This window comes from Ixodes scapularis, unplaced genomic scaffold, assembly GCF_016920785.2.
Source record: "Ixodes scapularis isolate PalLabHiFi unplaced genomic scaffold, ASM1692078v2 ptg000822l_1__unscaffolded, whole genome shotgun sequence".
NCBI classification, from domain to species: Eukaryota; Metazoa; Arthropoda; class Arachnida; order Ixodida; family Ixodidae; genus Ixodes; species Ixodes scapularis.
Window position 1 is genome coordinate 640,475 of NW_024610043.1, and position 27,434 is coordinate 667,908.

The 27,434-nt window shown below is 44.2% G+C and overlaps 1 protein-coding gene across 1 annotated transcript; it reads left to right on the forward strand.

Moving 5' to 3' along the window:
- On the forward strand, window positions 1–27,434 carry LOC121834231 (phospholipid scramblase 1-like). The gene is made up of 7 exons (XM_042287985.1): window positions 1–81; window positions 10,689–10,793; window positions 11,967–12,044; window positions 18,939–19,078; window positions 20,972–21,136; window positions 25,580–25,741; window positions 27,152–27,434. Exons 2-7 carry the CDS (start codon window positions 10,703–10,705, stop codon window positions 27,212–27,214), a joined length of 699 nt encoding a protein of 232 aa, XP_042143919.1. The 5' UTR covers window positions 1–81; window positions 10,689–10,702; the 3' UTR covers window positions 27,215–27,434.

Below are 27,434 nucleotides of genomic sequence, written 5' to 3' on the forward strand. Positions count from 1 at the left end.
TTATTCATTGCCCGAGCTATCGGTTCTGCGCCGTCGACGCGGCGGCTCCAGTAGAGCTCCACAGCAGCAACAGGTTTCACGGTAAGCTGATTCTGAGCTCCCTTGGGCTATGGCGTGTCACCGAATACGATGAAGCGCGGTGGACGCTACCCGCGCTGTCCGAATCAGTATTCAGTGACGGAAGCATGTCACGTGACTGCTCGTCTCGAGCGTCGGGGCGCCGTTTCCGACGGTCACGTGTCGTTCACATGGCATCGGATTGGCTTCGTTGCTTCGTAGCGTCCTTTGCGGTTCATTGTAAGGTGAAATTGAGCACGGAGGCGTTTTTTGTCGGTGCCGACAGCTGAAAGGCGCGCGGTGATGTGTAGTATAGCTGCACGGCTGACTGCAGCGTTGGAACGTATAGGCGTTCGCTGACAGTGTTAGCTTTGACAGCTCTCCAGGCCCCTTTTTTTTTGGAATACCTATACCGACGATTACAGAAAGAAGCCCTGGTTCAGACTATCAGTCAAACGCTACATTTGGCGTCCATTCTTCGAACTCTTTGACGTCGAGAGACAATCTTGCGAGGTCTGCGGTTTTGTGTCAACACTTTGCTCACCCGTCAAAAAGACACTTTCTAACTTATAACTTGGTATTCGGGGACCCAGTGTACTAAAGTTCATCGCAATCGTATCAAAAATAATCTGCAAAAAAAAAAAAATTAAAAATTCGAGATTTAAGATAAAAACAGAGCCTTGGAGTGCTCTGATTGATGAGTGCCGATATTTTGGCCTCAGGGGCTGTTATGAGCCTACAGCGACTGCCATATATCGTTAATTTTGCTGATTAATATCCAAAAAGAGTAACTGTCAGCTCAAGCGCGATAAGAGAGAAAATATAAATGAGAGATAAGGTTTCCTTTTGTCGGCATAGTGACCAATCGATTGCGGCTTCAATCTTATGGAGAGACCTCGGTAAGACTTGCTAACGAAAATATCTGCGTATGAAGGAGGAAGGGAGGGTGCCGTGTGTCTTGTTGCTGACAGGCAGCCATATTTTAATGGCGTATTGCATCGCCTGGCATCCAGTTGCGCCGAAATGTCAAGGGTCCCTATGTTTTTAGTCTATCAGCGGGCACCGCGATAAGGGAGATTGCAACAGGCCTATTCCAGAGGGCATAGTATTGAAGCACTCCAAGCAACTGTTCACTCGGCATTCCAACCGAGAAGAGAAAAAATAAAATATATTGAACGCGGCTGTCACCCGCACTACCACCCCAGGTAAACAAGAAATCCGCTCAACGTAATTCCCCTGTTCACTAAGAAAACAAAGCGAAACGTGACTGCTATCAACTCCCATTATTTGAGGTTGGCACGTAGCCAGGATTTTGTTTCGGGAAGGGGGCGGGGGGGGGGGGGGGGGGGGGGCGCCCATGACAAAATGGCAAATGCTGTATGAGGGGGAAGGGGAGAGGAGGTTCCAGCAAAATGGAAGGTTTCGGGGGGGGGGGGGGCAGCCCCATGCCCCCCCCCCCCCCCCCCCCTGGCTACGTGCCTGATTTGAGGATTAATATACCCCAGCACACAGAAAATCTCAATGTATTTTCCATCGAATGGCGTTAGAACGGCATAAGGGCCCCCCACGGTTTTGAGTCCCCCAACGAGCTTGCGGCGTCGGACTGCGCAGACTCGGTGTGACGCTTCAGCTGTTTTAGAGTGACCCAAAGCGTGGGGGCCCCGACCAGGTCAGCGCGTGCCATCTTTGGTGCAGTTTGGTGCACCCGTGGCACTTGTAGTCAGGATCGCGAGCTGAGTCGCCGGTCACCAAGTATCAGTCGATGAAAATGACATTGAATGTCAGTCGCTGACTCGGACCACGCATTTTATGTGGTCAGGGTCAGCGATATTAATACACTACCTACAAAGACATAGTCACCCTGGAGCTGCGTTGACGCGAAATGCTGCATTGCATTATATGCGAAATCTATTTACACTTTCGTTCAAATGTTATTCTTGTGCTACAAAAGGTCTTGTGTATGATCCAATGCGCTTGAAAACTTGGGGATATACTTGTTTCATCATCGCGTAATCTACAAAGGAAATGGCAAATCCTCTTGGTGAGAATAAGAGTATGTTTGTGCATATCTGTTTCGGTTTAAGTTGTGTCTGTCATTATTTAAAGGCCTTCGTAGCTTGAACGGTTTATCCCATGACGACACCTAATATTCCGCTCTTGGGCAGATTTGTTTGCAAGAACAGATCTACTTAGAAGTAACAACATTTAGCTCATATTGCCTTTCTCGGATGTCTCTCGAAATGTTTCTTGACCTGTTTTTACCCCTTATTGAAGGGCGAGGCGTAGAGCGCAACCCCGATCCCATGAGTAGTACAAGGTCTGAGTCACTGCCGAAGATAGTCTATTGTTCGCCAATTACACGTTGGCCAGGCAAGCGTGTTGAAACAATTGAAATATATCACCGAGGAACAAGAATCCAAAAATGACTCAATAGCCGCTCTGACATCGCGAGTTGGAATCACTGAACGTAAGCTTGCAAGTTGCAAACACAATAGGGAACTCAATATGTATGAACGCCAGGAAAAATGGGAATCCAATCTTTCTGAAATCGCCCTTCTAGGCGTCGTTCTGGTGACGCAGAAAGACAATCCAGTCAACCAAACCGGCCCTTCTCAGGGCTCCGGCCTAATAGAAACGGTTGTGGAAACGCACGCCGTACCTGAAAACTTTGCGTTCAGATTGACTCCGATACAATCAGTCGGGCTCACTGGATTGAGAAGTTAACCCACATAAGGGCAGGCCTGTTGTTGCAAATCTGCTCTTACAGAAGAAAGCGCAATTTGGGTCGTGCAAAATGTTTAGAAATACGAGCATTTCAGTGAGCGAGGGTTGCTCAAAGAACGTTGAAACTTTCAGAATGATGCCCAATGAAGTTAATAAAATAAAATAAACTTTATTATCAGAAAAGCCTACAAGTGTTACTGAAAATACCGATGAGCTTATGGCCAGTTAGCTATTCACTAACAAAAATTACACACTTAAGGGCGTAAATTAGGAGGTCCCAGAAATAATAGCCGAAGGGTATTACATCAATACCCATAGGATGCTAGTGAACACCTTAAAATATAACGCTGGTGATCTTAACGGCCTCCTAGAGGTATTTATCGAGCAACGAGCACCACATGCAGTTCTTATATGCACAAATGCAGCACAGACACAGACGCATTGAGTCAAGCACGAGGTAGGAATCATGACTCGGCAGTTTCCCTAGAATTTACATAAAGACCGAAGTTTTTCAATACTGTTGTTCATTCTGGGCAAGAAACGGTATGCTATTAATATACACCATAGAAAAAATAAAATCCCAAGCGAAACAGAAGCACTTGCTGCTCCATCGCTTATTACACTCAACATTTTAAAGATATCAATCCGCGCAGATGACTGCTCTATAATTACTAAGGTTACACGTAACACCTAATATGTATATCTCTATTCAAGAAATGTATCTCCAACTAAAAATGATCGAAACAGTCTGTATTTATTTGAGATTGTCACTATAACAACCTCGGATAAAGCAAGCTGGTGTTAGTGCGACGAATACCCTTCAAAAAGGGTGTTCGCCTCATTTCTCCCTAGCAGACTTTCCCTCCCCCCCCCCAGCACTCTTTCTACACCATTCAAAAACAAAGACTGTATAATGCAAGAGCACCTTATTTACGATTGAAAGGGGTGTGTTACGTCGAAGTTAGGGTGCTGAACGAGTTTAGTTTTGGGTGTAAGCCTCTGGAACAGCGTTCTTACACCTTAAGGGTGCAAACCGTTTCAGTGTGTAATTTGGGTTAATAAAAATAAGGCATATGAGGCGTAGAATGAGCGACACAGATTATTAAAAAGCCAGACGGAAGGGATGCAAAGCAAAATATATGTCAGATGTATTATAACAATTCAAGTTATACTACTTTTCTGAAATTTCGACGCAAAAAGTGCAGCATGCCGCTGGCCTTAGAGCACAATTGCTTCGCGTGATTATTCCATCTTAAATCAGCGCTTAGGCGAACACCTAGATATATTGCCTCAGTGCTAGGTTTTAAAGGATGATAGTTTAGTTTAAAATTGGTGCGACAATTTTACGTTTTCTAGTGAATCGAACATGGACACATTTGGACACATAAAGATACATTTTCCATTTATCACGCCACTCTGTGATCTTATATAAATCTCCCTGTGGGATTTGAACGTCGTCGTCGTCGGAGACTTCTTTGTATAAAACGCAGTCGTCAGCATGCAACCTGATACTTGATGTAATTTCATGCGTGATATCATTAATAAAGATTAGCAAAGGGAGAGGGCCTAAAACAGAGCCTAACGATGCTTATTCAGATCTTTGTGTCCTGCAGCGTGAGTTTAATTTATGACAAATGACTCTTTAAATTACCAAATGGAAAGCCATTAGGGTTTCTGGTTGGAATAACTCTTTTATCATCATGCTTAATTTGTAAAACCAAACTGCAGCTTGAGACGTCTCCCACACTATTTCTGGGAGTTCACATAACGCGAAACGTGTCAGGAAAACCTTACACCAATCAGATTGTAACTAATTCTAATGTAATGCTTGGATATTTGGAAATAAATTGTACATTAGCCCCGTCGTCATTAAAACCACTTTTGTACAAACTCTAGTTTGATCGAAACTTGAATACCCATCAGCAATCTGGGACCCCGGTCACACGACGTCTGTGACCACGAAGCTCTGAAAATTGCAGAGCAAGTTCCGTATACTGTAACTATAATCGCGCCGCAAGTGTCTCATCTCTAAAAGCCACGTTGTCCCCTCTGCACTCTTTCGATACGTTAAAACATATGTTGCGTATGCATTTTTTACATAATTTATGATTCGAAAGCTTCAGTAAGAAGCAAACTATCTCTTAGTACCTTATAAATTTCCACGCGAGTAGAGAATCATTATAAAGTCGGCATACCTCATTGTGGAACGTCAACTTGCATCATTTCCTTCATACCGAGTAAGACATCGGAGTGGAACCACTTCCAGCATCTTTGGTGAACAGGTCATCAATTAATTTATTTAAGGAGGAGTTAACTAATCATCATTACTAATATCACGTACCTAGCTAAAATATTTTCAAACAAATTTGCTTTCTGCGTTTTTACTTTTACTAGAGTGTTTATCTACTCTGTGAATTTGTATTTCCTCCCTTTTTGTAATGCCTTCTGAGCCTGAGTGCATTAAATAAATAAATTCAATGTTTGAACCATCGTAGATTTATGGTCTGCATATGTGCACGCATGGTTACAAAATTGAGCGGAAGTTCCCCACGAAAATTGCTGAGCTATAGATAAGAAAACTCGAATAGTTTCTTTTTTCAGTGCATTCGTCCCAAATAATACTTTCACTATAGATAATCCTTTCAACTATCTATCAAAGCTAGCTAAGGACAATAAAATAGTGTAGTTCCCTCTCAAGGTTTGTCCGGGATGATGAGAAAAGAGATCAGAATACTGAGACGGGCAATATAAGCATATATGTAAAACAAACAATGATAAGCGAAGAAAGAAAAGAAAGAATAAGTGCAAGCCGTTTACAACTGCCTGTAACGCCGAATTAGAGCCCAGCTCTTGAGGAGGAGATGGGAAAAGTACTGAGGGGGGGGGGTCACGTGACCCCCCCCCCCCCCCCCCCGCCTTTCCCGAGGTCTTCCCGATGTCCTCCCGAGGTCTTCCTGGGGGGTCGCGGTTACACCGACGGCGACGGCGACGCCTCTCAAGGCGGGAACGGGCGCCTAAGAGCTGCGCTCTAAAATTATCTTCGAAGAGCGAAATGACTGGTCACTCAAAATACGTTCGTCCTACGCATAGTCACCAGCGGGCCTTGGCTTGCGTCGGTGGTCCCATTGGTTGCTGGTGTCCTTGACCGTAGACGATGGGTCCGATGCCTTGTCACGGTGGATGGAGGCGGATATGTTTGAGATCGACCCACGATGCCGAGACGGAGCCGTGTATGATAGTGCCGGGTTCCTAGACACCGGAGCGAAGCCGGCGAATACTTGAGACTTGACTACGGGACCTCCCTGTATGCGAAGAGCAGCGCTGGGTCCCAGTCCTTTGGCCTCTCTTGGCACATTCACCGTAACATCTGTTTCGTAGTGCCGTTAAACCTCTCGACCAAACCATTACAGGTCGGATGGTAGGGAGTGGTATGCAGGTGCTTTATTGATTATAAACGACTTATTTCTTTGATCAAGTCTCACGTAAAGTTGATACCGCGGTCACTGAATGTCTCCGTTGGCCCCCCAGACCCCGTGAATATTTCTGCCAGCGCTTCGGCTACCTGCTGATATCCAGCGGCCCGCAACGCACCGCGTCTGGATAGCTTGTAGCCGTGTCCACCATGGTAAGGATATAATTGTTTCCTGAACTCGACATCTGTGTGGTGGGTCCAACTATGCCGGTGGCCAACTTATGGATTGGCGTCTCGATCGTGGGCATATTCCCAGTGGCGCCCTTGCCATTGGCACAGTGCGCTGAAAGACGTCGCACGCCCGGACATATCTTTTTGATTTCGCTTTGAATCTCCGGCCATAAGAACTCTTCTGCCACCAGGCCTAGTGTGTTCTTCATTTCTAAGTGGCCCTGCATGATATCATCATGTGTGATCGTCATCACCGTTGCTCTGAACTTCTTCGGAAGTACAAGCTAATTTGTCTTCCTGCCCAATGAGTACTGAGCAGTCCTGTATAACAAGTTAATTTTCATGACAAACTGGAACATCGTTCTGGATCTACGTTTCCTCGTGATCTTATTGATCTCATCAAAACACCTCTTAAGGGTGTCGTCTTTTTTTCTGCTCTCTATCAAGCTCCTCGGATGTTGCATCGACAATTGATGCCTGGGGTACATTCAGACGTGTTCCTTCGCTTTCCTTCGCCACACTTTGCGCGACGCTCGTGTCCAGAGCTGAGGCAACTTCCGTTAACTTTGTCTGACGTGACCCGTCATTGCTTTTTCCTAAACCGGACGTCTTGGGTCTGTCCGCTCGTACTTCGGGTCGTCGATTCATCTCTGCGCCGTCGTCAGGACCTCGCTCGTCAGCTTCATTTGTCTTTTTTCATCCAGGATCCGGGTCGTCTGCACTTTAAATCTGAGGAATGTTCCTTAGTACTATATCATACAATGAATCGCTAATACATTTCGATAAAACTGTTCCTGTATAAAATCGCGTCTGAATGGAGATCTTGGCTTCGGGCAGATACCTGACCGTCCGGTTCAATAGGAAGACACCACTCGATTTTCCGGTGAAGTTCTTGGCCGGAACCAGGTCATTTCTGACGACCACTGTGTTACACCCTGTGTCCCTGAGTACCTTCATTAGATTGTTCCCGAGCCGTCCCTCAAACACAGGCATGTTCTCTGCTAGGAACTTCGGAGCTTTCCCAAAGGCAGCGTTTACTACCGAGATCTTGTCTCTGCTCTTCAGCGTGACAATCGATTCGTCTGGCTTGTCCCGTTCAGCTGGTGGATTTGTACAAATGCATGAGGCCTGGTGTCGTCCAGCCGGTCCTGTTTCAACGCGCCGACGCTTTAAACCCTTGCGCTTTGCTCCAACAATTTTCTGCCCTGTGTCCCAATTTTCAACAGAGGAAGTAGCGGCTGCTTCTTCTGGAGTCGCACTTTCATTCATTATTCTAGTCTCCCATTCGAGTATCCCCCCCCCCCCTTCCCCCCTTAAAATATTTCTGGCTACACCACTGCCGTGACCGAAACACTTGGAAAGCGTCCTGGTATTTATACACGAACTCGGCTCTTTTACGCCACGTCGCGGTGGTGGCACGTCGGCCGCACTTCCGGTCTGGGGCTGTGGGCAGAAGTCATCATGCAGGACGTGCATTCCTGCGTTGTTTTGAAAGAAATCGGAAAAAAGCCTGCCTTCTCCTCAAAACGCCGCGACTGGGGCTGTACCGCAAGAGTCGGGAAAAGTTTGAAGGTCAGTCTTCGTGTATTTTCTGCCTGCTCGGTTCCTCCAAAAACGCTAATAAATGCCGTGCAAAAAAAAAAAAAAAAAAAAAAAAAAAGGAAACCAGACGCTGTTGGGCCACGACTGCTTCTGCGGGAAGCAATTTTGGTTCAATTTACGGATACTTGTTGTCGTCAGATTTATTTGTTTTGTTCCAACATGAACACGGGAAAACCGCCAAGTTGTACGGGCCACCTGCTGACTACGTTCAGTGCATCTTCAAGTTCAAACGGCTGCCGGTTCGTTCGAACTGTTGTCTGCTCGTTCAAACGACAGCGGCCCGTAGACCAAACGTTGACCCGGTAATTGCGACAAGTATGTACAGGCCCCAAAATGCTTTTAAGTATGAAGGTGGGTTGGCGTAAGCAGGCTCGATGTAAACAGTAGATACAATGAGACGTTGATCATTGTTACCAGTGGCCATCACCGACTTGTTATGCCTGATTCACTTGGTCCGATTCTGCTTGCGATTTCAGAATCGACATCGACCATCTCAGCAACGGTCCACGCTTTTGCAGCCCGAGCGACGTCGCGACTGAAAAGTGCGAGCGAAATCTCTTCATGCGAATCAGACTTTAGCGTACGTTCTGCGGCGTCCACGCGGAATGAATCACCGCATGTCACATTATTCACACGACGTTTTGCGGCGTAAGGAGCCTCGTTAATTTTACTGAGGCCGCTAAAGTAATCAAACATTGCCAGGAAGACATAAAATCAACAATCCAACGCGAAAATAAAAAGCACGGGGACTCACACCGATGCCGACATAGCCTTCCAATGGTTTGTTTATGGGTGACGGCGAGCTTCTTGCCCACACTCCATCGCGCATGCACGGCGTCGGTGGCGTCCGCTAGGGGCGCTCCGGTTTGTTTGTAAACATGAGTTGTTGTGTAAGAGATAGCAACGAGATAACGGATATTTACGACGAAAGAGGCATGCCTCGCTGACACTTCCGTGCAGGATGGTGCCTGGTTAACGTAAAATAAAACTATAAATCAAGATCTTCGCTTGAGGCGTAGGTTTTTTTTTATTCAAAGACAGCTGGAATGGACCTTTCACAGTAATATCGATTAAAGAGTAAATGATTCTGGTACCCTCTCTCTCTCTCCCTTCTGGCCCAGCAGAGAAGGAAGATAATTTTTTTGAATCGACCTCGAGGCAGAAGATAACCCACGATGGGGGCAAAGGCGAGTTTCTGGGAGCCGTATCCAATTCACAAGGGCTCAAAGGTCAAACAGGATGCAGCTGAAGTTTTGGGTGTCGAACGGTTAGGGTGGCCTCGAGCGCGCGCGTTGTTTTCTAGCCACTTAGTCTAGAACCCAGTAACGTGTCTAGGGGCAGAACATACTTGACAAAAGGTGGATTTGGAGTTTTTCGATTCTTTCCGATTTTTATCAAATTGAATCTGGGGTATAATTTTCGTGGTCCGTCGGTATTTACCGAGAACAGATAGCAAGCAGCATTGCGCATCGGACATCACGTGGGTGACATGCGATGCGCCTTCGCTCAGTCAGGGTCACGTTGTGGTCAGAGCCTCCTCTACGTGTTTGCAGTCGCTCAAAAGATCTCGATGCAATCTTTGTTATTAGGGCGACTGGAAAGCACGTGACTTGGCCTTAAGCTGAGTGCGGTAACAACTGTACTACTAAAGATGAATAAACGATTCCACGCCACTGACGCCGCCGACGCGAAGGAGAAAGTAGACCATTTTCAAAACCCCTTTGAGCTACAAAACCCTTTTGGCCACAAAGCATCTAGTGCACCTTTTTCCAGTAAGGAGCGCCTCATGAGGGTTTCGCCGCCTACTAAAAATGGAGGGCAACCAGCCTCGCCTTCTCCCATAGGAACAGATTAGTGTCGCAAGAAAACAGTGCCCCCCAAGAATGGCGAAAGGGCGGTCAAGGTCAAGGAAAAAGGGTGTGCGCGTGCGCGGACGCTTACTGGAAAAAGGCCCATTGTGTCAGAGTCCTCGCTGAATGCTGACACAGCACTCGTTCTCGGTCCGATCTGAGCTGAGTTCACATCAAACGCTGACTGCCCAAAGAGTGGCGAGCTCGGTTAGTTGGCGCAGCAGCTAGTAGATGGCGCGCTTTTTTTTACGCCCCCCCCCCCCCCCCCAATAATAATTACTGGTTACGCTACTGGCAAAAAGGCATCCTTTTGCGAGAACACCAGAACTTCTGATGTAAAATTAAACCGGACCGATAGAACACCACTTTTCCACAGAACACTTGGAGCAGACGACCACGCTCATAGGATGTCGGCGACCGTGGCGGGTTGTGCCGTTGCCACGATTGCCACAGCCGGTGGCAGTGTCGATCCTTACGCCATGTGTTGAGGCGGCGGAAACAAGAACCTTACCCTTGAGCGCAGAAAGAGCACATCGATGAAACATGGATGCCATCGGGTGTACCCGTCCTTATGGCCGGAGTGGGTTATTAACATAATTGACGTCGTCGTGGCGTCACCATGACTCTTGGGGGGCACTACCGAGACTTTCTTGAACGCCGCTAGCTTTGTTAGCCTGGTTCGGTGTCAAATGTTCGGTTTTGGTTTTGTTCCTGTTTGGTCAAAAATAACGATTTTGATCCGCTTTACGGTTTGCGGTCCGGTTCGGTTTGACACCTCGATTACATCGTTGTTGTTTTTTTCACTTTTGTAGGGGCAGCCTTCAAGATGATGAACCCCAGTCATGTACCGCCAGGTCTCGAGTATCTGGGGATGATCGACCAAATCATCATAAAACAGAAAGTCGAACTACTTGAAGGTAAAACATTTAGTGTGAAGCGCGAATAGAGAGGAGCTGATTTGTTTTCTCTATCCCAGTGAGCGTGCATTCATCGCTTTTAAATAATGTTGTTTGCACTCTTTCACCCACGCCGCGGTATTGCCAGAACCACAAACTACGGGCACATAAAATCGGGTCCGCGCCGTTTCGTCGAAACACGCTTCGTGGAAACACGTTGCGTGTAAAAGTTTACAGCTGTTTTATAGCCGCAAGTTTCGCCGACACTGTGACGTTTCGTGTACACGTTTTCCTGCGACAATTCGTCGACAACATACTCTTGCCTTGGCAACTAGGTGGGTTCGGTTAGATCACTAGCTTCATTCCATTCGCTCGAAGTGACTGAAAGCCCTGGAAGCCAGCGAAACCTAGGCGACCTAGGCGGCTCTGGTAGAGCAAAAAAAGAAAAAACACATTAGCAAACCCTAATTTTAGGCGTAAAGTCGACCTCGCTACTTGCCTTAAACAGCTCGCTTCGCTCAAGGAAAACGGATTATAATCTCAGGCCCGAGTTTGCACCAAGTCTTTTCGGATCCTGCAAAGGTTCGGCAAGCTAGGTTAACCATTTAGATGCTGACGGCCGAGGTAATTTGAATGCACGGAAACATGCTTTCGTAACTTGCTAAGCTGATGTATGCTTGTTTGGTCTATATCGTTTAACTTTCATTCAAACTGGAATATGTTTTTTAACAAAATAATTACTATTTGATATGTACGCATACAATTAACCTACCATTCAAATAAATATGATAAAAATGCATTGCAATGCGCACAGTCGACCAAATGTTTTGAGGCCTGTTTACATTGCAAACTGACTTTACAGACATTTCAATTATGGCCTTTTGAGGGAAGAAGGTAGACTTTGTTCTCGTGGTCATCAAACTATATATATATATATATATATATATATATATATATATATATATATATATATATATATATATATATATAGAGAGAGAGAGAGAGAGAGAGAGAGAGAGAGAGAAATAATGAAAATGGTTTGAATTCATATTCATTTCCCTTCCTTACTGCATGACGACTGTGGCTTATTATTGGCACAGGGACGACGAGAAATTATACTGTTTTGTTTGCTTTCCCACATAAATAATTTAATCTGATGCCTAAACCCATGTCTCCTGTTCATCTTTATTTCAGTTTTCACGGGATTTGAAACTGCCAACAAATATGCCATCCTCAACAGTATGGGACAAGATGTGTTTTTTGCTGCTGAAGGTACGTTGGCTTTGAAGCTAGAACCCATCTCAGTTTTGGGTTGCACCCTCAACGCAGAGTCACGATGGGCGGTTGATTTCAAATCCTGTGTGGCTGGCCTCATAGTCCTCTTTGTACCTGCGAATTAAGTCCGTCATTTCTTTTTATCAATACTGCGGAGCCAGGAGAATCGACCACATAGGGCCTTCCATGATCACGATCTGAAGATCAACTTTCCTCTCTTCTTGGAGTAGTTAAAGATGACAACGTTGTGTCTATAGTAAACACTCTTCTTGTGTAAAGTAGTTTAACAGTTGTCAAAGTCCTCCAGATTTTTTGAGACTACAGTTAAAGGCCGACGTACAATCTCGGCTTTCCTTCAGGGAAGATAATCTTCTTAGCAATCCCCTCTCCTAAGCTGCGAGAGGAGCCAACTTCGAACAAGGTAAACAGTGGAGAGACTATAGAAAAGGAGGAGGCGGGCAAAGGTGGAAAGCGCGAAGTGTACGTCGGCCTCTAAACAAGGCGAGCGAATATTTTTCAAAAAGGTAACGGACTGCGCCAACCTTGTTAAAGTTTCTCAGGGATGCATACTCAATTTTTTTATGAATGCGTGAAGACTTGCATAATTGCTATATTATGATTTTCAATTTCAAAGACTACCAATGCGCGCAAGGGCTGTATGTCCTTTTAAAGATTACATGGAGTAAACTCCCATCGTCTTGCGTTGATTTGATCAAGCAAAAAGCCGATTTATTCGAAGCGTGAATATATTTGATGCGTCCATTCAGGTTATGATTAGCTCATCACGCACAAGATCTTACTGATTAGATAAAGAAAACACTTTTAAAATAGGGCACTGCCCCGAAAGAGAGCTCAGCTAACGTTTTGCACGAGCGATATATGGATTGCTGGAGGTAAGGCGGCAACGGAGGGTAAAGAGTGATATTTAACGAATGGTTGGCTGAATATTGTGGCTCAGTTTTGGCCTCTACTTCCCGTCAGAGTCGGCTGTTTTGAACAGTTATCGTAGGTACTGGGGAATACATTCGGGAAAGTGCGTCATCGTGCCGGCTGATCTGTAGCTGGATAATTGCGATTCTTTAGAAGAGAACGGAGCATTGGAACATAGCCGGCGGGCTAGTGAAGCACTCTTCTAGCTCTGCACCAACTAAGCAAAATTATGAAGTGCCGGAACGTACCGAGGGCAAATAAATCTTCAGATTTTGCAGTGGTGTCTTTTTTCTGCTTTTTTGTTTTTGCTTTTTAGTTTTTTTATATGAGAGGCTTTGCTTTCCTGTGTTGTCGCGAAAGTGCATCATTCTCTTGGTGAGATGGAAACTGAGCGCGGTCATAGACCGCCCTATTTGCAACACCAGAAGAGGTGACGCCTCCCAGCGGAGAAGACATGAAGAAGGGAAGTATGGAAGCGCCGCGTATTCAAGTGTGCACCGAAAACTAACGCTGCCTGGTGACCTAAATGAAAAGGGATTATATTCACGCCGGAGTTCAAAATAGCGTGCATGAACACTGCCTGTCACTGTCGTGGCGTAGACGCCGCAGGCGAGGAGCTGCCACGCTGGCAGAAGCAAAATGCGCAAACTGCAAAACTGGCCCTAAAATTAAAATTACGTACATTTTCAGACAATGCACAACCGTGCACTACCCTAAAAGATAGTGAGTAGGTAAAGGTTGTATTTTGTAAATAAATGTGATGAGATTGCATTCGATCCAGTGGGAGTCATCTTCTGAAATTCGCACCCTATAAGGTATGTAGCGAAGGTGATAGAGCAAACGTTCAGAACCCTGGTCACGGGAAATATTTCTATAGATACAACAGTCATCATCCTACAATTTTATCCACAGCCAGATTATTTACTTACGTAAACAGGGGGCTGAAAACGGATTCCTGCGGCACACGCAGCACACGATTATATTTGCCGAAGCCACTCTATTGACACATTGTTTTTTTCCAAGAACTTCACCTTCGGGCCACTTCAAAAACACATCGGGAATGTTAGCAGTAGAAGCATTTTGCAATGACAGGGTATACAATACAAAATCAAAAGCCTTACAGGAGTTCAAAAATGTGCAATAAACCTGATTAATACAGTTTAGCGAAGCTACTTAATCAATGTCTCTGGTGAGCTTTATTAACTCAGAATCCCAAGAGTAGCCCGTCCTGAAATCGCATTGCCTTGTGTGAAAAAAAATTGGACTCTTCAGATGACTGACTAAATTAGTATAATGTGCTTTAACGTTTTACAAGAAGCGCCTGTTAAGAAAATTAGCATAAGCTTATAGTTTAGTTGTTTAGTCTCCACGTTTCAGAATATGAACATTTGATTTCTTTAAATCTAGAGGTGATTGACGTTTTCTTTCTTTTTTTTTTTTTACGGGAGTCTTTTAACAAGATTATTAAGTAAGGGCCCACTGTAGGTGTGCCCGTTTTCATGATGTGGCTGGAGACACCATCTGGGACGGGGGCTTAGTTCGATTTGGCCTTCTGTAATAGCAGTGTGAAGCCATATACAAAAATGTATCTCGTTCATTTGCGTACAAAAAATATTGTAATTTTGTAATTCACAATTAAAAATAGAAATTGCAATTTTCCTTTCTGCATTCGTACCTACCACATGGAAGAGAGCGACACTGTTGTTTTTAAATCATTGCGTAGCTTCCTTCTCTAGCTTAACAGATTTGTTAAAAATAGTTGTACACTAATCGTTTGTGCACGTCAGTTATACAATCAGGGGGACATAGTTAAGGGGCTAACCGTGACGATCAGCCGGCTAATTGGCTAAAGTATGTTAATTAACTTTCGGAGGATTGAAAATGAACATGGTTTTAATTAGAAACTTGCTGAGCGTCATGAAAAGCCACTACATCTGTGAATACTCGAAAAACTTGGAGCACGTGGAAAGCACGGTGGAGCGCTAAAATAAAATTACTCGTAAAATAAATTCATAAAATTACTGATTTAGTGATTTTCGATGACGCTCTGTAAGTTTCTTCTTGGAACCGTACGTTTATTTTCGCTAGTAAAAAATAGAATGAACACATTTTATTTAATTATTTAACTTATCGTGATAATTAGCGCCCCTATATTCTGCCCCCCTGGCCATATCACTCCCCAACAGAAAACAATTTAGTGTAGCTTTTACGGATTTTTGTGACAAATATTTTAAGCTTAAAAAGGAACACCTTGTATAAAAAAGTCAAGCACATTACCCCTGTAGTAGTCAACTCTAGTTTTTGTTTCCACAAATTGAAATATAAAAATAATTTACAAAAGCAACACCGCTATGGAGAAAGGATATGGTGAAAATATAGGTTGAACATACAAACATTCTACATCTGGCAAATTAAAATCGCCTGCAAGAACTACATACGTTGCTTTAAGTCTTCATAAGATGTTGTTTAATTGAAAGAAGGAATGTGCGATGATCGAGCCACGTCGTTTATAACATTATGAAAATCGTAGCGCTGGCGTTAGAGACGCCATCAAATGTCACCAGGTTACATCAGGGAGCATGGTGCAGTCTTTGTAACACAAGAGTTTCCGTAGTCGCGGGGAAACAATCCAGCCCATCCCAGGGTCCCGATTCAAGGGTTTTTCGGTGTGAAGATCCGCCCCTCGTTCTCTAAACTACATCTAGCGCCGTCAGTCGTCCTTCGAGTGACGACTCTAGATCCTGTTAGCTCCAATGACCTACGGTGACCTGAATTATGTTCCCGGGACGTCGCTTTTATGACCATTACAGCTGATATTTTCCACTCAAGTTACCACAAAAAAGCATTTCCCATCTCTTTCCAACTGGTTATAATGCAAGTAAATGCAAAGGGGCAAGGGAGCTGGACAAGAATAGCGAAAATAATCCCCAAATAAGGGGACAAGAGGGGCAAAGGACAAACACAAATCTCCAAACACAGCTAGGTGACTGGTGCGCGACCGAAAAAATCCACCTGGTCCGTTGGTAGAGAGCTCCGCTGGTCAGTTGGTAGAGCGCTCCACTGGAAATTCATTTATTTATTTATTTAGATAACTTACACACCCTCAAGGGGCATTATGTAAGGGGGGGGGGGAGGGGTTACAATGAGAATAAATTGAAAGTACAGAGCACAAAAACAACAAAATCAACCACACTTAAGTAGATATACATCAAGGGCCCCAAAAAGTAGTTAAATCTTGGCGAAAAAGAACTTGATTACGTTGACAAACAATGTTATCGGGCAAGTCGTTCCAGTCAGCAATAGCGGATGGAAAAAAAAAACGAGCAGAAAAACAAGGATGACTTACAAGAAATAAGTTTAATCTTATATGAGTTATCAATGCGGGCTGAAACATAAAACGGTTCAGAGAGAAGTGATGAGTGAAGTGATGGCGAGTAGTAAATTTTATTCAGAAGATATAGCTTTATACCCTGCCGCATATCTCAAGTGAATGAAGGTCAGCACGAGTTTAAAGGTTAGTTACACTGGTATAACGTGATTAATCATAAAAATGAAACGAACGGCTCAGTTTTGGAGTGCTTCCAGTGAGGCAGATAAGTAATGATATTGACGATTCCAAATTCTGCAAGCGTATTCCAGGATCGGTCGAACAAGCGTGACGTATGCTAGTCGTTTAAGACAAGATGGGGCAGAATTAAGGTTACGTTTTAAATAACCGAGACTACGGTTAGCTCTTGAAAGAATGTAATTAGTATGCATGTTCCATGACAGATCCGAGGTTAGGTGAACTCCTGGGTATTTGTAAGATTGAACAAATTCTAATGGGGTATCTTGAATGTGACAATGACTGGGGTACAAACAAGAATTATTAGGACGAATAAAACGAACGTGATTGCATTTAGATGAGTTTAAAATCATAAGTTCATATTTAGTAAGTCGTCTTGAAGGGCAGTAGAATCTGATGGGTTACTGATCCGACGACAAATTACGCAGTCATCGGCGAAAAGAGAAATTTGGGAAGTCAAGGAGTTAGGTAAACCGTTTATATAGATAGAAAAATGAAGCGGACCCCAGCACACTACCCTGAGGAATATCGGAGGTGACGGGAACAGGATTCGAACGGTGGTTGTTAGCGATAGTGCACTGGTTCCTGTAATGTAAAAAGTCTCTAATCCATTTTAATACATGCGGGTCAATATTTAGTGCAGATAATTTCCAGAGTAAACGCTGATGAGGAACGCGATCAAATGCCTTAGAAAAGTTGAGAAAAATAACATCAGTAACCTCATAGCCGTCCAAATTAGTGTGAATATGATGTAAAATAACAGCTAGCTGTGTCTCACAAGACAGTCCTTTTCTAAAACCATGTTGATAAGGTGAAAAGAAATGATTGTTCGCAAGTAACAAGGTTAGTATAGATCAGGGATAGGCAAAATACATGCAAATATATTTCGAAATACAAATACAAAATACTTCGCAAAAATGTATTTAATTACAAATCTAATTACATTTCCAAAAAAGCATTTAAGTACAAGATACAAATACAACCAAATGTATTTGGTCTCCTCCAAATAATTTTCCAAATACATTCCTCAAAATTTGCGTCAGCGACTTCAGGGCACCTGCAACGGGTTTCTGGCTATCTCATTTTAATTTTTCATTGCACACTCGGGAGTTAGTGTGCGAAGCTTTAGGAACGTAATAGAAATATAATCACAAAGAAAATGTAATCAGCTTGGACGTAATAGGTGAAAAAAGTACAGAGCTTCAAGCAGCTTTTTTCGTCGATTACATTTTGGTATAGACCAACAAAGAACCGAGACGACCAAGAGCGCAGCACTAGCTAGAGAATTTTTTTATTGTTGCAACTCGAACCAGTTACGAAAATCTGGACGGCCCGCGCATTTAGAATGTTCCAGGCAAAAATATGGATGGAAATCAGGCTGGAAAGCATCACAAGTTGTCACAGGCACTTATTTAGCCAGTCTGACTGTGAACGTCGATTTCGTCACTATTCTTGCCCTGGACTAGCACCGTATTCACAAAGTCACTAAACGCTTGTGCTTGATTGAGAGACACTGCATTCGGTGCAGAACGTAGTTTTCTTCCAGCTCTAGGCAATGACAATAAATTTGAGGGATGTATTTTTGCCCACAAAATTGTATTTAATTACAATTGCATTTGAAGTACCCACGTTTTAGTATTTAAATACACACGTCAAATACATTACCCAATTTGTAATTAAATACAAATGCAAAATACACAAAGTATTTGAAATACTGCCCATTTCTGGTATAGATTATGTATTCAGGTAATTTACATGAGACACTAGTTATAGATATTGGCCTCTAGTCAATAGCAGATGATTTATAACACCCTTGAAGACAGGAATGGAGAGGTCCCTGGTTCGATACCCGGACCAGGCGGAGTTTTTCGGTCGCACACCAGTCACCTCGCTGTGTTTGGAGATTTGTGTTTTTCCTTTGTCCCTCTTGTTCCCCTTCTCCAGAAATTATTTGCGTCATTCTTGTCCAGCTTGCTTGCACCTTTGCATTTAATTACATCATAATCATAACCTTAAAATTCAAGCCTTTCACCCTTGTTTGTGTTAGACTGGTGGCAGCTGATAAAACCTGTTTGCTCTACTGACGTCTAACCCCTGGTTAGCTCAGTTGGTAAAGCGCTCCACTGGAAAAGGAGAGGTCCCGGGTTCGATACCCGCACCAAGCGGATTTTTTCGGTCGCGCACCAGTCACCTAGCTGTGTTTGGAGATTTGTGTTTGTCCTTTGTCCCTCTTGTTCCCCTTCTCAAGGGATTATTTTCACAATCATTCTGACTGGCGCTTTTCTTCCCTCGAGTTTCATACCAAGGAGCCCTCGAACTAAGTCTTCAACAGGGGGCACTGCCTTTGCCGAAATAGGTGGGTTGTCCTAGAGACATTCCAAGGTGTTTGTTTCCAGACAGCGACTGCTGCACGAGAAACTGCTGTGGCTCCATCCGACCTTTCGGAATGAAGATTATGGACAACACGGGCCGGGAAGTCATGTTCATCGACAGGCCGCTTCGCTGTGACACTTGCTGGTTCCCCTGCTGTCTTCAGGTGGGGCACCTTCCTTGCCGCCTTTTGATCGCAGAGGCGCGCACCATCTTTCATATTCAGTGAGGTGTTTCCGAACTTCAAATGCGAAACTGGTTGTACAAACTTTCAGACGGCAGGGAGTATTGCCGCGGAGATCGAACCACAGGGGGCGCTTTGCTCAGCCTGTTTTCCACGGAGTTCGGCGTTTACCCAGCACAAGCCCTGTAGAGAGGACATCTTTATGTCATTTACCTCGATCAAGAGCGGGGCTCAGGTTGGAAGCGAGGGGTGCGTCCGCGTTTGGTTGGAACTCGTGCTCGGACCGTGCTTCACTGATTAGACGCGAGCCCCAGGTTACGCTGACGTGGCGTTCGGCTATGTCAGCCGAGCCCTGAGTCTGAAGCGTGAGCAAATAATTCATGTTGTTGTTGTACCTGTGGGTTTAGTTATCAACTTTGCCGCTGGGGGCGCGGCTGTTGGATCTCCTCCCTGGAGAGCTCGGATTGTAGATAGGGTTCAACTCAAACCGCGGGGAGCGTTCGAAATTAAATGGCGGACGCCTCCCGCAGAGATTGATCGCAAATGCGCATGCGCTGCATTGTCGCGTGGCGAGGAGGAAAGCAGTCGGAAAGGCGTAGGCATTTGCAGACGATCAACGCTGTCGTCACCTTTTCGCAGGTCGTGTTGCAAACGCGGCCTACAAACCACGTGACAACGATCGAGCAGTTGGAAACTCTCAGTAATACAGAAAGTTTCCAACAACTCCCTAAAAATGCCTGCCCTGGAATGCCGGTATTTGCGTCTCTGCTGTCTTGTTTGAGCTTGGTCAATCTACTAAGATGGCCAACCTGTGTTCTTTAACGTTTATGCTATCCTTAGATATAAAGACCTTATAAAGCTCATACTATTGAAGATGCTTGGAGGGGCCTATTTGTAACAAAATAACTTCTTGGTATGTTTACGCGTAGGTGGTTCTTGGAAAAAGACTAATAAGTGCGCTGGCAGCGGTGTTTGTGCAAGGTTGTGTATAGGCAAAGTAAAAGCAGCTAACCAATGTGTAAGCATAAACATCTAACCTAGGTATACTTATTCGTATAAGTAAAGCAGCTAACCTCGACGTGACGGCGCTTGCTTGGCTAACAAAATTCTGTTACACGTAGCTTGGAACACGCAAGGAAAAGCGCTTCGGATCTAATGCTTCTGGCTTTGGAGTAAAAAAAAAAAAAAACATTTTCCTGATGCAAAAAAATCAAAAAAACATTTGAAGTTTTTTTTTTTTTTTTGAACTTAGAACTGTACAATCAGGATTCTATTTTCTGCTGACGCAATAGACGCAGCGGTTGAGGATAGTACTGCCGGTGAACGCCAGTGCTATTGCAGTAACCGTACGGGGGTACGCCAGCTGATTGTTTACTAAAATAAGATAATGGAGCACAGTAGACTGCTCCTGGAGTAGTCATAAATGTACTAGAGACGCGAACCACTTCGCGGCGGCAGCAGCGAGCGGGCGTTAGATGTTCGGTACAGCCCATGGGTACTGCCCAAAAAATTGAGAATAGCCGGTTTGTCGTCTGCTATCGGGATCGAGCGCGTGCCCTTTCCCTTTTTTAGTCCGGCAGTTTCGTGTAAATGCAAGGATCTGTCAAAATGGCGCCGCTCTGGGAGCACTTGGTGGAATGGTTCATACTCGTGGGCCGCGTTAGAACGCGGAACACCGGCGTCCGGCACTTGGCTCTCGCATTCGAACGTGTTCGTTGAGTGCAGTCGAGACAAAGGCAGTTAGCTTCAGGTCTACCCACTAATCATTTCAACCAGAGCTCGACGTTCTGACGTCTCCTCCTCTTTCTCAATCTCTCGGCACATGTGCTCGATGTCGGGCTTTGATGGCAAGTCCCGTTGTCCTTCTCTTCTCAGACGATGGAGGTGATGGCGCCCCCGGGATCTCCCATCGGCTACCTGGTCCAGGAGTGGAGCATCCTCTACCCCAAGTTCAGGGTCGAGAACGCGGCCCACGAAACTGTGCTCAGGATCGAGGGCCCCGCGTGCCGGTGGCGCTGTTGTTCCGACGTCGTTTTCCAAGTAAGCAAATATGGTGTGCCTGGAACGCGTCTTGGACTGTCGCGTTTACTTGCGTTATCCTGTCCGTACATCAAAAAGTGGCCGCGAAGTGGCAACAAATGGCGTCACAGAAGTCGGCGTGTCGCGCTGTCGGATATCCCGATCCTGGCGGTAGGTGCTAGAAGTTCCGGCAAAAAGTATGATTGCTTTTTTGCAACGGCCCTACTCCCGGCTGCCGAAGCTTCCGTGGTCTGTCACACTGGAGAGCGACCTGCAGCAGAACGGGCGTCTGCCACATCCAGCACCGCAGCTGGGACACCGCCAGGATCGCGACCGGCGAAAAAAAACCTGCATGTGTGTTAACCGGAGCCCTTTTCTAACGTGCTCCAAATAAGCTTTGGCATATTGGTGCACTGCTGGTCAAAAAGATTACATGGAGGGATGTGCTCATGGGCGCTGTCATTGTGGAAGCGGGCGTTTTCTGCGACTTGCCTGCTAAGCCTCCTCATACCATAGAGCACGGATACTGTTTGATTTACTAAAGAATGTCATTAAGCTTGTTTTCAACATATTATTTTGCACAAAAACTACGTCTTGGATTCAAGATCACAATCTGCGATGAAATCACTAATTTCAATTTTCGCGTTCTGATAGAGTTCCATTGAATTCCTTCCGTCGAGCACGCACTCTGGCTGCTTCACAGCTTGAGGGTATTTTCAAAGCAAGATGCCAATTCAGGATTTTGCCAAATTTCACTCAACGAAGGTATTAAGAAACTACTTTCATTGTACCGTTCAGAGGTTTTTTCTCCGCTGGACTACCATTTAACATCGTGTGTCCGGTTTAGCAGACATCCAAAGGCATCCAAAGGCATCTGCGTCTGCTTTTGCAAGAAAGTTTCAAAGTAGTAAGTCATATGAACGATATCCTCATATGGTGCTACTGGAGAAGAATACAACGCGAAGCTTCGTATCGTGCTATAACGAGTGACCAAGGCTACGCTGACGCTTAACAAAACCAGGGGCCCATTTAACATCCAGCAGCCTTATTTCTACGTTATCTGCTGGACCACGACGGCATTAAACTCGATGAAAGCAAGACTAAAGCCTTTGTGAAGATTGAAAGCTTGAGATACAAACGCCAGTTGCAAAGAATACTGGAGGTAGCGGCATACCTTACTACTTTGTGAAAAACACTGTTGACATTTTTCGCCAACTTGTTTTTTTGCTGTAGAAAAAGCGGGGGTTTATTTCTCCACAACAATGAATATTTGACAAGTGGAAAAAAGGGGTATTGCCTCGTCCTGTATTGATAGTGTACGACCGCATGAAGCGTATGCGGTTGTCAGCGCAGACACTTCTCCTTTCAAACTTGGTGCAATGATCTGACAGCGACAAATTCGGAGGAAGTTAGCAGTCATTGCCTTTGCTAAAAGTTTGTTCTCGGAAGCAGGAAAGCGCTATGGGGAAATTGAGAAATAAACTCTTGCGTTAGTCTGAGATTGTAAAAAGTTCAGGGGATACTTGGTTTGCAAAACGTTCAAGCTGAAGACGAAACCGACGACAAACCGCTTGTTTTCATTTTTAAACATACCAATGATTTGACTGTGAAACTAAAACAAAATTTGCAACCAGCGTTCAAAAAAGTCGTCTTGTCGCTGACAATACTTTCCAGAGCACCTTGCAGACAGGAAACACAGAACTACAAAAGTACGATGATAATGCCATTAATGCAAAAGTGCAAGCGAGCTGGACAAGAATTCCGATAAGAATTTTCAGAGAGTGGGAACAAGTAAGACTAAGGACAAACAGGAATCCCCAAATACAACTAGGGGACGTTGCGCGACCGAAAAATTCCGCCTGATCCTGGTGTCGAACAAGAGACCTTTCCATTTCCAGTGGAGCGCTCTGCCAACTGAGCTAACCAGGAGTTAGACGTCAGTAGAGCAAATGGGTTGTATCAGCTGCCACCAGACTAACACCAACAAGGGTCAACGGCCTGCATTATAAGGTTATGATGTTAATGCAAATAATCCAAAGATGCAAGCGAGCTGGACAAGAATGACGATAATAGTCTCTGGAAAAAGGGAACAAGTGGGACAAAGGACAAACACAGACTTCCACACACAGCTGGGTAGCTATAGTCGGTGGCAGGTCAAGAACGAAGGGTAAGCACCGCCCACCTCTTTCCACTTTAGTAGAGCAAACGCTGGAGAGGAGGCGACCTCATCTCCACCGGTCGCTCCGCTGAAGTGGAAAGGGTTGGGAGGAGCTCCCACTTCGTTCTTGACCTGTCACCGGCTATAGTGCGCGAGCTAACGGCATTATTATTTTAATTTTAAAATGCAGGCCGGTCACCCTTGTCGGTGTTAGACTGGTGGCAGCCGATAAAACCCGTTTGCTCTCCTGGCGTCTAACTCCTGGTTAGCTCAGTTGGTAGAGCGCTCCACTGAAAGTGGAGAGGTCCCTGGTTCAACACCAGTGCCGGGCGGATTGTTTCGGCCGCGCACCAGTCATCTAGCTGTGTTCAGAGATTTATGTTTGTCATTTGTCGCACTTGTTCCCCTTCTCCAGGGATTTTTTATCGACATACAGAAGTACGTTGCAACTTTCATCTGTTACGTGAGGAATTCTCTTCCCGTCAAGGAATATTGCCTATGACTACAAGAAAGGATGAATTCGAATGCAGTTTGTGTTCAGTTCCAGAAGCTGAACAGAAAGGAGTAGCCATAAAGGCGGGATTTGAAAGAATATCCGAGTCTTTTTTTGAGTTCCGTCAGCAGCTGATCATAAAGGACAACTTGCAAGTGCCCGCGTTGTCTTCCCCGACTTGCGCAAAAATACAATATGTCTTAGAGCTCACTGCAACAAACGAAAGTACAGAATGAATGGCTACACAGACAAATCGCGACTGAAGGCCTTTTGAAATGACGCAGTATTACGCAAAGAGATTTTGTGCGAACCTCGGCGTCATCATCATCGCCCCTTTCCAGCGCTGACAGTGCTGACGCCTGACGGTGTCACAGTCACGTATTTTGGCAAAATTGCTTCGTATGTTATGCGGCCCTTAAGCTCATTGTCTGAAACTCAGTCTAGAAGCGACGTTTTGTCAACATTTGAATCTGAAACCCTCTAGAGCCAGCAGCTTTTTTTATGTTGGATACCCGACAATAATAAAAACCACGGTTTATGGACACGCATGGTGATCAGAAAGCCCCTTGCCCCTTTCCCATAGGGCGAATGATATGCCCATTAAGTGACTTGTGACTAACAATGCATCCACTAGCCCCCGTTATGTAAAGATTTTATTTGTAAAACGCCATCGCACGCACTTTATTTTATCTCTCCTCACACGTTTGTTTCCTCGGTGGTTCTTCATCATAGGCTTATATACAAGGTAATTACTCAAAGGAAAACTGAAGTTACTTCTGAGGTCGTCTATTCATAGTGATAACTCAATCTTCGGGTTATGAGCATCCTAGAAAACACAACATTACACTAATTTTGAACTATGTCCTTTATTCAGTTCGCCTGCACTCTTTCCCTTATGTTATTCAAGGATCGTGTCCGTGTGCTGTGAGTTTACAAGGACGTCTTGCCGTCTAGAGCTGGTCGTTTTTATTTAAAATCCGACGAAACATTTATTGGCAGTCCAGCAAATAATACGCTATTAAAAAGAAGCTTCTACAGGAAGCACTTGGGTGCTCCCTTTAATATATCTACACCTTTCTTTATACAGACGTTCTTGAAGTGTACGCTCATACTGCGATTGTAGTACTCCACTGACATCTTCAAGCTCGACAAGTGTTCATCGAAGCAAACACTTCTCGCTTCCACGTGAGCATAATGTAACCACTGTGGTTCATTTTTACGGCGGTCCAAAAATCATTGATAGAAATGCGCACCTTAAAAATAATGTACAGAAATAACTTGTAAACATTTGGTAATTAAATTTCTAATTATCAACTCATACTTGTGCGCTAGCATCCGGCGCCATCGATAACGATATTTTGATGAGCGATTTATTACCCCTGCCCCACAGCAGAATTTCATGTCATTTTATAAAGTTTTCATAATTTCATTTTAATTACGTCATTCATGTCGCTTCATTCACGTCAATATTGTCATTTCATTAAGTTGCTATTATTTCATTTAATTAATGTCATTAAGTGATTGGCGAATCAGTTCTCGATCCTTACTACGTGCTTCGCGCTCTCTGATTGGCCGATCAGATAATTTCATTAAATTTAAGTTACATTAAATTTTACCGTCTGGCAGAGGTATTAGTTTATCCTCACGTTAAAAAAAACAACAACAAGAAACTGCATTTGTTGAGCGTTGATTCGACGGGGTAGGTACGCACTTGCTAGTAACCGAAGCCATTGCAAATATTGAATGCTTTCAAGTTCAAATATAAACGAAACTTTCCCTTGTTAAGCAAAGTGGACACTTCTACATTTTCCAGGTGCTCTCTAAAGACGGACTTCATCAAGTTGGGAAAATCACCAAACAGTGGTCAGGTCTTCTGAAAGAGGCCTTCACGGACGCCGACAACTTCGGGGTGTCCTTTCCAATGGATCTCGACGTCAGCATCAAAGGCGTCCTGGTCGGGGCCGCCTTCCTTATTGTAAGTCACAGACTCCCCGCTGCGCTAACGCTCAGGGGAACCATAGACGTAGGGCTCCGGTCAAACAGCGAAATTATTGTCATATGCGTTGAAAGCCATTCGTGCTGAATCTAAATTGTTCGCTGTTAAACGAGAACATTTAATGTCATTATTTGAAAATTACATTCGCTACCTGCCTAGTTTGGCAGAACTCATTCGCAGTTTCTCTATGATTAACTAAGTAATCTGGACGACAGAGACGCGGAAGAGATTAGCACGTGGAATTAATAAAAAAAAGCAGACGACTTGTTGATATTTACATGCGTTACACATGCGCTGATAAATATATATGATTATCTGATATCTTAAGTACGTGTTTCATCAAGGAATTTCATATAGTAAACGACTTAATTTTGGGGGGCTCAATATTTCGCATTTTAGGTCAAAGCTGAAGTTTTGGAATAATTCGCTGGTTCTAATTTTCGCGACGCGATGGGATCTCGATGTAGATTCCAATGTGTTCATATTTTACCGGAATCGTTCGTGGGACCTGTTTGTTGCGAATTGTAGGTGATTCCTACAATTTGGAGCAACATACATAACGTTGCTCCAAATTTTACGCGAACAGGCGTCAACTGTTAACAATACAGAGCTAATAACTACCATCCAGAGTACAAACCGCGTGCTATCATATTTTAATAATATTTAGGACGATAACAACCCTGAAACTCCTTTCTTTTTTTGTAGTACGGGACTCAAATTTGTTACTATAGTGAATTAACCTTTAAGTTAAATGACACTAAAAGATTACTTGTGATAGAGCCCAAGCGTAACGTTAGACATAATGGAAATGACATGCGCTAGACATTAAATTAACGTTGCCATGTGGCGGAGGTATAGGAATTGTGTGAATTAAACTGAAATTTAGGACGATTTAGAAACGCGCTGTCAGTTTAGAAATTTCGTGCTGCAGGTTTTGAAAATATAGGCCTAGTAATAAATCAACCTGTTAGTCTGTAGAAAATAACATGGCAGCAAAAGCAGACATCACTGAATTTTTTTTCTCCTTATATAAACACTGTGATTCTTTGCACCCCCTTCAATACATCCAATGAATGCGTTGTCTTTTTGTATTTACTGACTTCGTCAATTTGATAACCCGGTCTTGGTTGTGTCTGCTTTGCGGTTGTATTTGCATGAATGGTGTAAAAGATTTAATGGGTGTGGATGAATGCAGTGTGTATACTGCGTATAATGAGTGTAATGTTGGACATAAAAACAGATTGCATTAAATTTTCATTGATTGTGGTGTCACAATATGTGCGCCAGTGCAACGAATATGTGACTGGTCGGGGGTGCTAACCCAAAGAAAGGAATGGCGTAGAAGCTTGTGCATTTTAGGCATGTTTTCTCTCTTTCTTTCTTTTGCAGGACTTCATGTTCTTCGAAAAACAAGGCAATCGCGACTCAGACGCCTTGTTTGGAATGTGTTGAATAGCGACAGCCACGGTCGATACAACGGCTCAGTCATTTTCGTCCCAAAAAGATGATGCAACTTATGTCACTGAATGCCAATGAAAGTCACAAAAACAGTGCCAACATAATTATTGAACGATAAAATACACAAAACTATTTTTGTTTTTATTTTAAATATTAGTAATAACGGTAAGTAACATGAATCTTACAACAAAATAAAAATGTTTTGAAGATGATG

What these genes read in the sequence shown, in the direction of transcription:
- LOC121834231 (XM_042287985.1), top strand. Translation starts at nt 10,703, where the DNA reads ATGATGAACCCCAGTCATGTACCGCCAGGTCTCGAGTATCTGGGGATG. An exon ending in GTTCCGACGTCGTTTTCCAA is followed by an intron (nt 21,137 to 25,579) that starts GTAAGCAAATAT and finishes TACATTTTCCAG; the next exon opens with GTGCTCTCTAAAGACGGACT. An exon ending in TCGGGGCCGCCTTCCTTATT is followed by an intron (nt 25,742 to 27,151) that starts GTAAGTCACAGA and finishes TTTCTTTTGCAG; the next exon opens with GACTTCATGTTCTTCGAAAA.